At 36.2% G+C, this 16568-nt stretch overlaps 1 protein-coding gene across 3 annotated transcripts in view; it reads left to right on the forward strand.

The window, feature by feature from the left end:
• Atet (ABC transporter expressed in trachea) overlaps nucleotides 1-16568 on the forward strand; it is a 45727-nt gene that overhangs the window by 27817 nt on the left and 1342 nt on the right. For all 3 annotated transcript variants that reach the window (XM_011498156.1, XM_011498155.1, XM_011498154.1), the window contains 9 exons: nucleotides 3897-4132; nucleotides 7633-7750; nucleotides 10910-11099; nucleotides 12007-12214; nucleotides 12803-12979; nucleotides 14507-14892; nucleotides 15778-15946; nucleotides 16029-16129; nucleotides 16226-16381. In XM_011498156.1, coding sequence (XP_011496458.1) covers nucleotides 3897-4132; nucleotides 7633-7750; nucleotides 10910-11099; nucleotides 12007-12214; nucleotides 12803-12979; nucleotides 14507-14892; nucleotides 15778-15946; nucleotides 16029-16129; nucleotides 16226-16381 — 1741 coding nt within the window. The remainder of the gene's footprint in view (nucleotides 1-3896; nucleotides 4133-7632; nucleotides 7751-10909; nucleotides 11100-12006; nucleotides 12215-12802; nucleotides 12980-14506; nucleotides 14893-15777; nucleotides 15947-16028; nucleotides 16130-16225; nucleotides 16382-16568) is intronic.

Raw genomic sequence — 16568 nt, forward strand, 5'->3', positions numbered from 1 at the left:
TTTTAAAAAAACTATATTATCGTTATTTCATTATTGCCAAAAAAGAAAGAAACATCGATTATTGTGTACTAATTTTATAATAATCATTTTTTTACTCTGTAAACACGTATTAACGGATGATAGGGCTATATGTGATATTTACAAATCATTTTTGTATTTTGGAAAATAAGAAACATAGTATACATATTTAACGTTTAATGATTTTTGCCATTTTTCAATATATTTGATCTTAATAAGGATTAGTTGGCTAAGACAGTGTTTCGATATATGGTCAAATGTATTATTTTCTAGCCGTGAAAAACTACTTCTCGTTCACTAAAAATAGAACGGCGTTCAAACAAAAATTGCATTCTATAACATGAAAATCCGAGTAAGTTTAATATCGAATCCAAAAACGGATATTCATTATATTTATGCTTATTTTTTTTTTTTTTTTATGTAATATGCCATTAATTAGATATGGGAATGAGAGGAAGTATGTGTACTTAAATTAAAGTCGGAATTTAATGTAGAAGTTGGGACTCGACGGCAAACGCAAACTAGGAGGAACTTCATACGAGTCAGCGAAAACTTAAGAAATTTATAGAATACGAAGACATTTATAAATATGAAAAAATACATTCGAACAATGGTTGTTTTTTAATTTTTCAATTCAATTATTATCAACGTAATTTAAATGCTCGTCAATTAATTATATTTCTTTTAATAATAAATATCACATTGCAATTTGACATAAATCTCTAACCTTCTCGCATATTTTGCTTTGACCTAAATATTTTAAATAATCCATGTGCATTATAACAATTCAGTATTTATTTTGAAGTATATAATTATGTAATTATTAATGCAATTTTTCATATATTTTCGAATACGTGGAAGCGTTATTTAATGCAAAAATACAAATTATGTAAATTTGTATAGTTGAATCATCTCCAACAAACTTTTTTCAGCACACTTCTATTCTTTCACGTCCTAAATATTATAAAGTAATATTACATTAGGCAATAATTCATTATATAATTTTGTTTTCTATATCTTAGCTAAATTTTAGCTAAACAAATTCATGTGTTCAAATATTTCAAATAAAAAGAACACAGACGCACGCACACGCACACGCGCGCACGCGCACGCACTTCGAGTAAAGTGAAGTAGAATAAACAATAACGATTACTAAAACATTAATTTAATAATCTAATACGATGTAATGACCAAATACACCAAACACACGTGCAAGTCAAATTTACTTATTAATCACCGAGTCTTCGTTTATTGCGCAATTTTAATGTCTTTCAACACAATTTAATTTAAATATACCAATTATCTTATAATAAAAGTAATCGTCTACCAATTTATTGACACGCGCTTCTAATTTACGTCCGATTGATAAAAGTACTAATTGCTGGTACCTGCTTCGGCCAAAAGATGGTAAGACAAATGTTCTTATCTTTTTACTAGCGAACTCGTATTTATAATGATATCTACACGACAATTGATCCTAATCTGTTTAATCACCGTATACTTCTTACTCATTATCAATACTATGATATTATTTTTTATTAATCAGTCATGTTTTTTGTTATATAAAATGGAATTTTATGTTCTAACGACAAAGCTTCACACTTCTGCGCTGTATTTTAATTTAGGATGGAATTCAAGACTTATTGCCAATTTGAAAACCACATGACAAAAGCTTTTAAATCATTGCCATTACTAGTCGAATGTGGACTGAATATTTTTAGAAAGTAAATATTTTCTAAAAATTGTGTATATCTTACATCGCCTGTGTGCGCCCATGTACGTATCACGATAATTCGTGAGATTGATTTTAATTATAATAATGTTCTGTTAATTTGTTATAAGTAAAATTAAAAATTAAGAATCGTTTTAATTAATTTATTAAGAATTAATTTATTAAACGCACATGAAGTTGAAATATTGCATTTCGAAAATACTTCATTCTAATCCGACGAGTCTCCGTTATGGAAGTCACAACATTAATACGACAAACTCTCGATTCATTAATTACCTATTCTAACTTAAAGTTCAATACAATTACGCTCATCTCATCTATTTCTGTATGAATAATTATATTACAATTTGATAAACAATATACCTGTTGAATTAAATGTCCTTTAAACACTTTTGGCTACCATTAATTATTAATGATGTATTCGTGTAAAATTATGTTTCACTGAGTATATCGAAAATCGTCAACAATGTATGCAAAATACTGATTATAAATTTTATAAGATAAAATAATTGAAAAGTATTTGTAATAATATGGAAATAATCATGCTCATTAAATTTATACTCAATTCGCCATTTTTTGAATAATACTTTTATTTATTGTCAACATATTTTAATTACATATGTACGTAACGACTAGATCACTTATTCTAAATATGCATCGACGTGTCAACTGTCACATCAGCACTTAAATTAGCTTTATTAAAAATCATGTATTACAAATACCGATACGATAATAAAAATTCTAAATATTAATAATTTTCATACGCAGTACATTCATAATATTGGATTTTTGTTTTCCCTTTTTTTCTTTAAAGAAAAAAAAATCTAATTAGGAATAACAAAAAAAAACAAAACGAAACAAAACAAAAAAAAATCAAGTGCTACGTTAATGTATTAATTGCATACTTTGTGATAAAAGGCTTATAAATTATTAATGTTATAACAGAAATAAATGATAGAAAACAAAAAGAAAAATATCTTTGTAAATTCATGGTTTTTTTATATGAAATATTTACTTTGTTTTGTTTATTTTTTTGTTTTTTTTTTTTGTTTTTTGTTCTTCCTTTGTTTCCCTATCGAAATGTAGTTGCGAAGTAAAATTTCATTCCATGTGATCTCATGCAAGTTACCTCACATACTGTCAAGATACTCGCATGCGACAAGTGCATGTATACTTCACGTACACTTATACGCGGGAATATCGCATGGCTGGCATGTTAGTACGTGTAGAAATGCTAATAATTTTTTAAATAATTCAGCCACGCAAGTTTCCCGGATAATATTGCTTATGGCATATGAAAGTTGAATAAACGATTGATATTTGGTGAAAGCGATCATTACGTTGGAATAATAAATTTAATCGAAATAATGGACGGGACATGTTGCTCAACGACAATTTCTTACGAGATGATAAAAATAGTTGCATTTACCATACGTACAATGCGAGTCGACGTCGACGGTGCAAATGATGATATTGCAGATTCGAAAGAACCGACGACGAATATTATTATTAAACAATCTATAATCTATGTACAATAACAGTCAATGGATCGTACGTTATTGTTGGATAAGAATTTAAGTGACAAGCTTAACAACATTATATTTTCAAAATTAATATGGCTTACTACTTTGACAAATTTTTCATTATTATTTGTGAAAGATCGGAGTGGGATTTTATCGTTTGTTTGTTTGTTTGTTTTGATTTTTATTTTAATCACTCGACGTAAATGACTTTCGTGCACTATAAGAGAAAGGTATTGAATCGTAATCATTATTGATAGAATTATCGAATTAATGCTCACCAACAGAGTCGCTCAGTCATGTGCAAAGCATTGTGATCTGAATTTCTGAAAATGATAAGATTGCGCTTTTCTCGGTGTTGTAATAACGATGGTTCGAGACTCGATTAATATTAATCGAAAGTGATCTGTTGTAAATGGAGGTAAACGGAAGTTTTTTCTCACTTGCTACATCAACAATCGAATATTGTCGAATGCCAAGCAATGGTTTTCGATCTCTCCACCCGCCCCCTACCACCACACCACCCCCCAATCACCGCCCTGCGATACCGTGACCTACCTATTTCATATAAGTACGTACGAGTTTCGTCAAACAATCACAATAAAATGCTGGGAATTCTGTTTTAGGGGCTCGCAGAACAACCTGCACTGCGTCTGCAACGGGGCTACGGCGGCGAACGGGAACGCGGGTACCGTCTGCAGCAGTGGTGTGCTCGCGCGGAAGGTGCCCAATCACAGCGGAGCGAGTCCAGGACAGCCGTATAAGAAGCCCGCGGTCTCGCTCACTCATTTGCCAAAGAGGCCGCCCGTCGACATAGAGTTTAAGAATCTCGCCTACAGCGTTTCCGAGGGCAGACAGAGAGGTGAGATGCACACGGTCCAGAGTCCAGATTCTATCCCGCGTAGGGGATCGCCCAATGCCCTCGCGAATACTCGCCTATAACGTTTGCCCCGGAAATTTTCTCGCTACCACAGTCCTATTAGCGCCAGGATCATCGAGCGCGAGCTTGATACTTTTTACCATCCGATTGCGCCCATTAATTGGTCCACCTGTAGAAACGTGATGCTGTTGCGCCAACAAGACGAGTGGCCAGTTACATGGGACAGTTTCCATACAGAATTTGAAAGAGGCTATTTTTCCCTCCCAATAAGATCATCCCACTCCGCTGACTTCCGAGTCGTACAAATAAATTCCAATTCCATGATGAGTCGGCAATTTGAAATGACCCGTCTTTATAAAGTCATTGTCCGAGTCGCAATAAAATGCATCCTCGTCGTTGCTGGCTGCTAATGGTCATTGAGACGACGCGGATGATAAGGGATGATAAGGAGGTTCCCTGCCTCCCGGTAAATCGGGCTATAAGCCAAAGTGCGATGGGCGGGAGGCGTAAGCGATGCGACGACTCGATCGGGGGTATACGTCCGGCACCCACGACGAACCCAGCTAATGACAAGATGGAGGCGCGCGGCTGCAGGTCGGCCTCGGGTGGGCCGCGGTCGCGATGCCGTTGCACCGGCAGCCCCGAGGGACGCGAGTGAACGACCCTCGCGCGCAAAAGAATCGATAGAAATGTTCGCGCCCCTCTACCAGCCCGACGGGCCTTCAAGTGCAACGAGGACGCGTACGCAGGTGCCTCTGGGTACAGGCGCACCTGTAGGTGATGGGCCGACCCACTACCGGATGAACGGCTGGGGCTAGAGGGGAGGCCGCATGCGCATCGAGCGAAGAGATGTCGCTCGTGGAGGCGGCGGGACCGTCCAAGGAGCTCGGTTATCGAGGTCTTCTTTCCTCGCCTCCCAACGCAATCACGAGTACCGCCACCACCGTAACCACCCCCGACCCACCTCCTGGCCCGCGGCTATGTCGATACAAGGTTTATCGAGCAGTGACAGACCGGATGCTCTCCCGGTCGATGATCGATGACCAATGGCTTCGGCCGATGAACTCGCCCTCGCGTTGACCACGCGTCCCTCGTTCCTCGGCCCCTCGAATCTCCATTCCCCCGATCACTTCTCTAAGAGGATGAAAATTCGTCTCGCTTTTATTCCTTCCTTCCTTCCTTGCTTCCTTCCTTCCTTCCTTCCTTCCTTCCTTCCTTCCTTCCTTCCTTCCTTCCTTCCTTCCTTCCTTCCTTCCTTCCTTCCTTCCTTCCTTCCTTCCTTCCTTCCTTCCTTCCTTCCTTCCTTCCTTCCTTCCTTCCTTCCTTCCTTCCTTCCTTCCTTCCTTCCTTCCTTCCTTCCTTCCTTCCTTCCTTCCTTCCTTCCTTCCTTCCTTCCTTCCTTCCTTCCTTCCTTCCTTCCTTCCTTCCTTCCTTCCTTCCTTCCTTCCTTCCTTCCTTCCTTCCTTCCTTCCTTCCTTCCTTCCTTCCTTCCTTCCTTCCTTCCTTCCTTCCTTCCTTCCTTCCTTCCTTCCTTCCTTCCTTCCTTCCTTCCTTCCTTCCTTCCTTCCTTCCTTCCTTCCTTCCTTCCTTCCTTCCTTCCTTCCTTCCTTCCTTCCTTCCTTCCTTCCTTCCTTCCTTCCTTCCTTCCTTCCTTCCTTCCTTCCTTCCTTCCTTCCTTCCTTCCTTCCTTCCTTCCTTCCTTCCTTCCTTCCTTCCTTCCTTCCTTCCTTCCTTCCTTCCTTCCTTCCTACCTTCCTTCCTGCCTCCCTTCGTTTTTATTCTATTTATGTATTATTATTTGGTTGTCGATGTCATCGTCGTCGTCGTCGTCGTCGTCGTCGTCGTCATCCTTGTTATCGCTGTGAAAATAATGCTTATAATAATATGGAATTTACAAATTATAAGCAAAGTTTCTTATGAAAGAACATGAAATAAAATAAGTATTGTACAATTGTACAATTTAATCTTAATACCCGTGTTGTAACGGAAATGACGAGCTTTTTGGTTCAAGCGTTGACCCCAATCGGTTGTGCTCCCACACTCGCAATCACTGCGTTATCTAGGCATGTTTTAAAAAAAAAACCGATGTAAATATTACACACACACACACACACACACACACACGCACACCCGATCAAATGACGCGAAACGTATTATTATTAATTATAAGAATTATCGATCTGTGTGCATCGTATGCCGGATATCGCGTATAGCCTAGTCAAGCAAGAAAAAAAAAAGAAAAGAAAAAAGGTAAATAAAAATTAATTAAGAAACTCAAATAAATAAGTAATTTCGTCGCTGAAGCTCAATGAGAAATGAAGTAAAAATCTTATCGGACCATAATCTAGCTTACCTTATAAATTCATACGCAATTAACTGTTCTATTAAAAGTGGAAATGTGGAAATTTAAGATTGTTCTTATGATTCAAGCTCGGAACTAAAATTTTCAAGCTTAATTTACAAATTTCACTAATTTCAATTATATAATATAACGTTTATCGCTCTTCGTTCATTCTAATTATTAATGAAAATTTAGCAATTTGTAAAAAAATTTATATTTAATAAAATAGTAATTAAGCTTTTAAAAATAAGAATAAAAATTACCACACATTGTAAAGTTCCGTATGCTAACGCTCACCGTCACAGGATGAATAATTTTTATAAATTATTAACTTAAAAAAAACACAGAACAAAACAATTATTTAGTAATTATGTGAAATGACTGAATTATAAATTCACGAATTCACATATGTGTGTGTGCGGGGGGGGGTGTAAAATGAATAACACAAATATTATTGCAATTTTTCATGGGAGATGCTTTTATAATTTAGTGTTCTTGAAAAATTATCCACTAAGAAAGGTAAAATGTTGAATCCATTCGATACTTATCAGCATAAATGATTATTGACAAACGAGAACGTTAATATTCATTGGAGTTTTCTCATTTATAGCAAAGCCAACATATCGGTTTACTCTTATAAATAAATACAAAAAACAAAAAAAAATTTTAACAAAACAAATTGATTATAGACATAATTATAGTATAAAAATTTTTATTCCATCGACGAAAATTGTATCGTCCTTTTATAATATGCAGTAAGTGTAGTAATGAAGATTGCGTAATGGGTGAGTAATCTTGTTCACGAAGCCTCGAAAATTTTGAATGACCTAGACGATTGTGCGAGCGGCTCGGAATGTTAAAAATAAAGAGCCAATGTATGCTCGACCAGTCAATAAATTCGATTCTTTATACTAAGTACTCCAGACTCTCACTCACACCCTCCTCCCCCGCCTCTCTTATTTATCCCCACACACTCGCATCCCCTTTCGCTATCATTCACTCCCTTTCTCATTATATTCCATCGCCGTTGCCCTCTGCTCCCTTACTCACCCCCTCTCATCGCCTCTCCTCTCCTCTCCTGACCACTCCCCGACACCGATCGGCGAGATAATCTTCCTACAATTCTGGCTTCTCGTTTCAGGCTACAAGACTATATTGAAGTGCGTGCAAGGAAAATTCAGATCCGGAGAGCTGACTGCCATAATGGGCCCTTCCGGTGCGGGGAAAAGCACGCTCATGAATGTTCTCGCTGGTTACAAGTAATTATACGCCGGCATTTTTATTGTTTTTGCTATTATGGCAATTAGAGGCTTGATCGAAGTGCATTTTGGATCGTGTCGTCACCATTGCATTGGACGAGTGATATTATCCATTGGAATTTAAGGCTTGGATTGCCATGTTTTATTGGCCTAATTACGTGCATCGGTCATGATAATGTGAACAATTGAAGGAAAAGTCGGACAATTCTTTTTGCCTTTATGAACTTTGTTGCATTGGGAGCTTATTCGCTGCATCGTACGAGCTACGTGAAACGCGGGATCGTTAAATAAATACAAACAGTCGGGGAAGAAAGGGAATAATAATTAATTAAAATAAACAATATGCTCACGTTTATCTTACGATATAATTGATTTGACGTATTATTGGACGTGCCAGTAAGCGCTTTATAAATAGTCATATTTATATTATTAAAGGCCTTAAAGGCAACTGTGATCTTACCGATTAAATTACAATGCAATTACAATGAATGAGAAAAATCACTTTCTAAAATCCATTTGCAATACTTGAATATAAAAAGAAAAATTACTTGTAAAAATAAAAAATCAAAAAATGGAGGATACTCACGAACAATAATAAACATATGAATATTAACATTCATTTAATTCGGATTCATTTGATCCTTATTTTTAATGATTCATCGATGTTCTCTGAAGCCATAAAATGAATAATTGTATTTACGATTAATTTACATGAAATGGCATTATAATTTTAATACTGAGTTCACTCAACTCTTCTCTTAGTGCATCTATATAAATAATAATAATAATAATAATAATAATAATAAAAACTAAATAAATAAACGATAATAATATAGAATTAAAAAAAGAAAAATGAAAACTTATGTTATTATAATACATATATTTGGAAAGTGCCATTTAAAAAATCTGTATATAGATTTTTGTATATACTATAAATCAAATTAAATTCCATTCCATTTGTGTAAGAGTCTGAGTCTGTATGTAGAAGAGGCGCAATGCGACATTTACATTTTTGAGAAGATTAAATAGAATTCCAAAATTATATTAAAATATAAGAATTTTATAAGATTTCTAATAATATTTTGCGACATAAAATTATTTCGTCATTAATAACAAATTCAGATATACAAGTTGTACGATATTTTTCCTTATTTATTCAACTTTTCTATTACAGTAAACAAAAAATGCGTAAAATTCATAAATATTGCGCTCATGAGTATAATTATAAAATAATTATTATTTTAAGATTTGTGTCGAGTCATACCAAGTTATCAATGTAAAGTATATTAATAATTTCATTCGTTAGATGTATAAACGGATTGATATATTGAAATTCAATCGAAAAGTTTCACTTTAGTTCACTTTAGTGATGCTGACGCTCACACGATATTTTAAGCAAAAATTATAATATTATAAAATTATTATGAGATAATTATTTAAAAGAAACATTTTGATTTTTAGAATAGGTAAATTATGCTAATATATATATATATATATATATATATATATATATAGAGAGAGAGAGAGAGAGAGAGAGAGAGAATTTGAAACACCGATGTAGTTTCAATTTATATTTCCGCGTATGACAAATATTTTTAAATATACCATCATGGAAATAATTCTTATAAGAGTATTAAAATCTTCATATTTTATCTTGAAAAAACTATTTTCTGCACTTTGTTCAAATTGATAAGAGATCGATCGATCCGATACATTAAATAAAGCAAATTTATATCAACATCTCTAATAAACAGCAAATATTTTCAATGCGTTTACGCTGTAATAACGACATTTGATCGTAAAGTAAATCAACGATTACGATATCAATGAAATTCGAAGAAATGAATTTCGAATTTAATTGCTACTCTGGCCATTTTCGCTTGTCGAAAAAAAAATAGTTTATTTTTGTTTTTGTTTTGTTATTGTTTTTATTATGAACGATCCATCCACGATTTGATTAATAAAAAAAAAAAAAAAAATAAAGAGAAAAACCAACAAAAGGTTGAATTTCACCTTCCAATACCATTTTTGAATTAAACTCGGTGGTAAAAAGACACCCAACTCGTCGAATATCATTCGTATTATTCGCTTAACTTGGATCGAATACCTTTCGACACACGAGGAGTTCCGGGAACCACTTGTAAAACCATCGTCGCGATGCCATGAGCCGCCTCTCTTCCATTTCCATTTCCATTCTCCGATATTTCGCGCTTTTATCGCGCCTTCTTTATCTCTAAGAATAAGGGTACGGTTCAACGGCTCTGGGACCAATTCCACTCGACACGAGTATCGCCAATTGGCAAAGCGCGAACCTTTTCCAACTCCTTCCACAATCTTCCATTCGATGTTCAATGCTCGTCCCGGAGCCCTTTTCTCGAAATGTCGCGACTTGCCTCCTCCTCCTCCCCCCTCCCCCCTCCCCCCATAAATGCATCTCCACGCTAGCGATTTTCCATGATCCTTGGGATATAAATGACCGCGCGACCTTCTGATCTACTTTTCGCTCTCGCTGGCACGTTCAATCTCACTCTTCGCTCGAGCGTGAAATTTCCTTACGAGTTACTGTCAAATTACTTTCTTTGGTCATTAGACGTTGTTACTCTTCCTTAACTCGGGCCTACTTCATGCGCCCGATTCTTTAAACGATAATGCAATAAGTTTATTATTATAATTGAATAAGAAAGCGCAAATTGCAGTTTATTTAAACAATATGAGGTAGAGGAATTTTTTGGCAGCGAATATGTATGGAAATAGCGTTTATAGCTGTATTGATTTAATAGGTAAATCGATCGAGGCGTCAATCATCGAGATTTGGTGAAATTTATTACTTTCTTTCTCGGCCGTAAATGTATTTGTGTAAAATAACTTGACCTGATTCTATAATAATTATTTCTATCTATCTCTCTCTCTCTCTCTCTCTATATATATATATATATATATATATAGTGTGTTTAATTATGTTCGGTGTAAGGCAATTCAATTTAATATATATTTTCAATGTATGCCCTATAATTTTTACAAGGACATGTTACTGTCGAATTAGGCAACGTATATCTACAGCCAATGCAACGACTTTCTTCGACGTAATAATTGTTAACGCGTTTATCTAACCCTTTCGCTTGAAAGTTGAAAGTAACGAGCATCGTTTACATTATTCAGGACGTCCAACCTCAGTGGCTCGGTTTTAATAAATGGAAAGGACAGAAATCTACGAAGATTTCGTAAAATGTCCTGCTACATTATGCAGGACGATCGTCTTTTGCCGCATTTGACCGTTTACGAAGCAATGACGGTCTCGGCGAATCTCAAGCTTGGCAAAGACATAAGTGCTGCAGCAAAAAAAGTTGTGGTAAGTTTTAGAAATTTAAGAACCAAATGCACTATTTCCCAATTACTTCAACATTAACTTATAATTTTAACGTAAATTATTACAATTCGTCATTTGTCTTTAATAAAGACGCGAGTCCATATAAAACACTTAAGTGATAAGAGAGTTAATAATTAATACTTTTTACCATTTTTTAAGTGTTTTGAAGAATTTATATTATATTTCATGCACATTCAAACACATTCAATGTACAAAGTAAATTTAAAGTCGTGTTTTGAAAGTTGCGAGCTTTATTATTTAAAATACTGCTAAGATACTTGATGTCATTAAATATTATGATTCGAATGCACAAAGTAATCGAGCAAATAAATCAACAAGAGTTTGTATTTTGCTAATTGTATAAATTAATGCTGAACTCACTCCCTTCAAGTAAATTTTAAATTACTTACGTAGCAGATCTTTCTTTTCAAGTATATATATATATATATATATATATATATTTTTTTTTTTATACAATTTTGTTTTACGCTTATAAATAACTTTTGAGCTTTTCTGTCGCGAAAACGCACTTTCTAAAAAGATGATTCATTAATCGATATCGATTGAATAATCAAGAGATAATTCGTCATAATAAACAATTCAATTATCAACTGGATAACGAATAATATTTATCACGAATTCAATTTGACGCACATAATAAGTGTTTGATGATGGTAAATCTTAATATAATCATAGCAATGTCTTGTCGTATGCAATAGTTATTCGTCATTCGACGTTTAATGGTATTTGCTAAGCGATTGGATAAACGAAAGTGAAAAGTGTCGCCTCGAAATATTTGAATTCGCAAAGATATTGCACAGCATCGACGACACTTCTTAAGCTCATTGTGGCTGACGAGCGATTACCACCTGTAATATTTGATTCACAGATCGAAGAAATCATCGAAACGCTCGGCCTAAGTGACGCAAGTAATACACAAACCCATTGTCTTAGCGGTGGCCAAAGAAAGAGATTATCGATAGCTTTGGAGCTGGTGAACAATCCACCGGTCATGTTCTTCGATGAGCCGACATCCGGTCTCGACAGCTCATCCTGTTTCCAATGTCTCAACTTACTTAAGTCGTTAAGTAGGGGAGGTAGGTCGTGGATTAATTTTGTACGACCCTATTTTATTTGACCCGCATGTCTAATATTACAAAGGAGCTTCGTGAATTATGAGAAAATCGTCATTTCTGTCGTATGATTATTTGCGTTTCGAAATATAGCGCGCGGAATAAAAGCAATTAGATCGATGTAAATGGAACATTAATAAGCCGTCACGAAGCAGGAAAAGAAAATTATTCTTATTTTTCTGTTGTTGCTGCTTTTTTTTTTCTTTTTATGTAGCCATTACTTGCCCCACTGCATAATACTAAATACATAGCAGGTAATGTTTATGCCAATATTTTGGAATTTCAATTATCATTGATGTTTCTTATGATTGTGATTAACTATAGGGGCGTATCCTATTATTATTATATCATAATTCTTCCAAGAGTATTAAGGAAAACTTTTGCTCACAAGAGTATACGCGAATGATAGCTCGGGTTTATCAAAGGATATAGCACGAAAATCATTTAAACGCAGTTTATTCCGTATATGGTAAAACCCTTCGGTAAAATTCTATAATCGAGGACAATCGATTGAACTGGCTTAACTAACTTAATTCCTTCATAATCACACAGGAAGAACAATCATTTGCACGATTCATCAGCCAAGCGCAAGATTGTTCGAGATGTTCGATCACCTGTACATTTTAGCGGAAGGTCAGTGCATCTATCAAGGGAATGTGGGTGGACTCGTACCATTTCTCTCATCGATGTGCCTCGACTGCCCAGGTTATCACAATCCTGCCGATTACGGTAAAATAAAACAATACATTTTACGATTTTAACTATTACTATCTCGACAGGAGTAATAACAGAAGAAAAGACCAGAATTTAATTATTATTAATTTTTTTTTTTTTTTTTTTTTTTTTTCAAAGCCATCCGCATTAATTATATCGATGTGTAATGGGCATTACTATTAAATATTATTATAATATACTTTCGTTAGGCAATGTAAGCAATTACTGGCAATACTAAGTCTTGTGAGAAAAAATAAGGAAGAAAAAAAAACACTAACAATCATTGAGCATAAGCAAGAAAGGATAGATAATATTCGATGATTTGCCAATTAAATCAATATCATTTCTAATCTATAATAGCTAATATTCTCTCTCTCTCTCTCTCTCTCTCTCTCTCTCTCTCTCTATTCTTTTTTCATTTTCTACTTATACTGTTGAATTGAATTGAAACGGCAAGTTTATTTAACGTTCCTTATCTTCAATTAAAGTTGAATAAAATTACTCGATTAATTATATATTAACGATTGATAAAGCGGTTCTTCGTCAAAACAGTAAAACGTCTATGAATTGTAAATTATGCGCGCGCGCATACACACACATACATTACAGCTGTTTAATATATAAGATTTTCAAAGTTGTTAAAAGTGCCAGGATTATGGCTTATAATTTCTCAAATCTCAAAATAAGCATGAATTGCGTTATTGGACTGAGAAAGTACGATATAATATTATAAAAGAAATATAAATGAAAATGTTCCTACATTATTCTGATAATTTGCAACGATAACAGCGACAGCAAATATATATCTGGCCGTGTATAATCCTAAATTATTACGTACCTTGAATGAAATTATGCAAATACTTTTTATCACTTGATTTCTAATTTTTACTTTTTTTTTTCTTCTTCCTCCATTGTGTGTCATTGTAAGGGCGTAGAATGAACAACAACGCGCGCGATTATAATATCGATGATTTTCTCATTTTCTCTACTCTACTATTTTTCAAACATCTTGGCCCAGTCGCATATTGCATTTCACCGCACTTTCATGGGAATTCCGTAATAATTATGGATCTTTGTCCTTGTCACTTATTTGGGAACGGGAGCACAGTGTAATAACGCCGATGGAATTTAATCGTTAAAGGACGAATGGACGAGGCGAATATACCAATGAATTAAAGGCACGTACGCCGTAGAGATAATCGAGTTTCCCGCGCTAACGGGCAGTGAAAATACGGTGGAGCATTTTGCCAATACGATATGAAAGATAAGTCATCGATCGCCCTTTAATCATCCATCATCTATCAATCATCTGCCCAACCACGTCATACAAATGTTCTAAAAGTTCATAGGAGACGCGCTCGAGTTTTATCGCCCCTACTAAGGCGAAGAGGGTCCCCGGACGTTTAAGAAATGGGCCGACCGTGATCGTCAATCCCCGATTTCGCACTAACGATCCGGGCCCCGACAATTCGCCCCTCGTTCTTATCGTTAACAATGCCCGCCAAGTGAATTGAGCGAGCCGCTTTGTCGTTATTTGCGCAGTGATGGAGGTCGCATGCGGCGAGCACGGCGAGTGCGTGCACAAGCTCGTCTGCGCGGTGAACAATGGCAAGTGCAACAATTACCAGCACCACCAAGCGACCCTCGTGGCCGCGCAGACCGTCTCTAACGACATCGCGAAGCAGTCGCCGCCCCAGGAGCAGCAGTCCAAGCCCCCGGAGATGACGGTCCTTATGACGAACGGCGTGGCCAAGCCGACAGCCGCCGGCGGCAACGGGGCCACCGTCCTCAGCATGCCCGTATCCTGCACGACTTCGCTCCTCGACAGCGCCGAGAGCATCGAGCAGAAGGTCGGCTTCCCCACCAACGGCTGGATACAGTTTTGGATATTGCTCAAGAGGACCTTCCTCTCGCAAATCCGGGATATGGTAAGTGGCGTGATGATGCGCGAACCGGCGATTGGATCCCGGACCCACCTCCTTCCCCTTGATCCTTCGACGGACATTTGCGAGCCTTCGCGCCGTCTATTCGCCACTTGATTCGCGTTTTAGGATCGCGCGAGTCCGCCGCGTTAGCACCATTCTCACTTAATTGTCACCTTAACGCAACATCACAATTTCATTGCGGGCCGCTCGATTTCAGCAATTAAATATTGTGAATTCGCTCGGTCTCAAAAGACCTGACATATCGATCGATTTCGATCTATTGTCCTCGTTTCGAGAAGTTTTCTATTCTATCTTTCCGTCCATTTTATTTCGGCCACCGAATAGATGCAAAAAAAAAAAAAAAAAAAAAAAAAAAAAAAAAAAAAACCATCAACAACAAACAAAAGGAACAAAATATCACGAGGATCATCGCGATGAAAAAATTATTGCTTGTTGTAATATGTCGCGTAACATGATATATTTCATAATACTATGAAGAATGGATTATTATCACGAGCAAACACATTCGTAACTTAACTTAATGACGATATATTATTGGCTTTATATCCGGATACTCAAACTTGTACAACCCACACAACCTACGGACAACCGAATGATATTGTAGGTACAGCCAAATTTATGTAAAAGTAACGATGATTTCAAGTCTTGAAAAAATATTGATAAAGGCATTTTTATATGAATGTGATGGAATTGGACATATTGGAAAGAATGTACGGACGAGTCCTTAGAATATCCTTTAGAAATTGATGATTTATATGAAAATGCTATTGGAAATGTTGTAGTGTAGCTGTAATTTGTTTTTGTTTGTTGCCACAATGTCCTTAAGAGCCCGTGGATTTATTTTAAAAAGAGGCTTTATTATTTCAGACATTGACGAGGGTAAGGCTGATTTCACACATTATAGTGGGTTTTCTTATTGGTGCGATTTACTACGACATTGGCAACGATGCCTCAAAGGCCATGAGCAACGCTGGTTGTGTGTTTTTTACCGTCATGTTCATCATGTTCACCGCCATGATGCCGACTATTCTCACTTGTAAGCATCATGCACACGGGGGCGATTACCCTCTACCACCTCCAACCAACCATCAGTTAATATAAGAATTTTAATCTTGCAGTTCCAGTCGAAATGGCCGTTTTCGTGAGAGAACATTTGAATTATTGGTATTCCCTTAAGGCGTTTTATTTGGCCAGAACCTTAGCTGACATACCCTTTCAGGTGAGCAATGACCGACGCTTGGCTCACCCGCACAATTTCACCACACAGACTATAACTCCCACCTCCCCCAAATTATTTCTATTTTTTCCATTACAGATTGTCTATTCGATAGCTTACGTTATAATAGTTTATTTCATGACGTCACAGCCATTGGAAACCGACAGGTTTCTCATGTATCTCAACATATGCATTTTGACATCGTTAGTGGCCCAATCGATCGGTTTGCTGATCGGCGCAGCAATGAGTGTCGAGGTACGATAAAACTTGACGAAAGCCATCACCGGCTTTATTAATTTAAATCAAGGATAAGAGATATTATTCGCAGTCGTTTTACTTAAGACATTGCACGAACATATCAATTACGCTACTATCCATTATCCACATTAATATCTTATCCCCCCCCCCCCCCCCCCCCCCCAAAGCCCCGCCACGCCCCCCT

The sequence above is a fragment of the Ceratosolen solmsi genome, unplaced genomic scaffold, assembly GCF_000503995.2.
Source record: "Ceratosolen solmsi marchali unplaced genomic scaffold, CerSol_1.0 scaffold14, whole genome shotgun sequence".
NCBI classification, from domain to species: domain Eukaryota; kingdom Metazoa; phylum Arthropoda; class Insecta; order Hymenoptera; family Agaonidae; genus Ceratosolen; species Ceratosolen solmsi.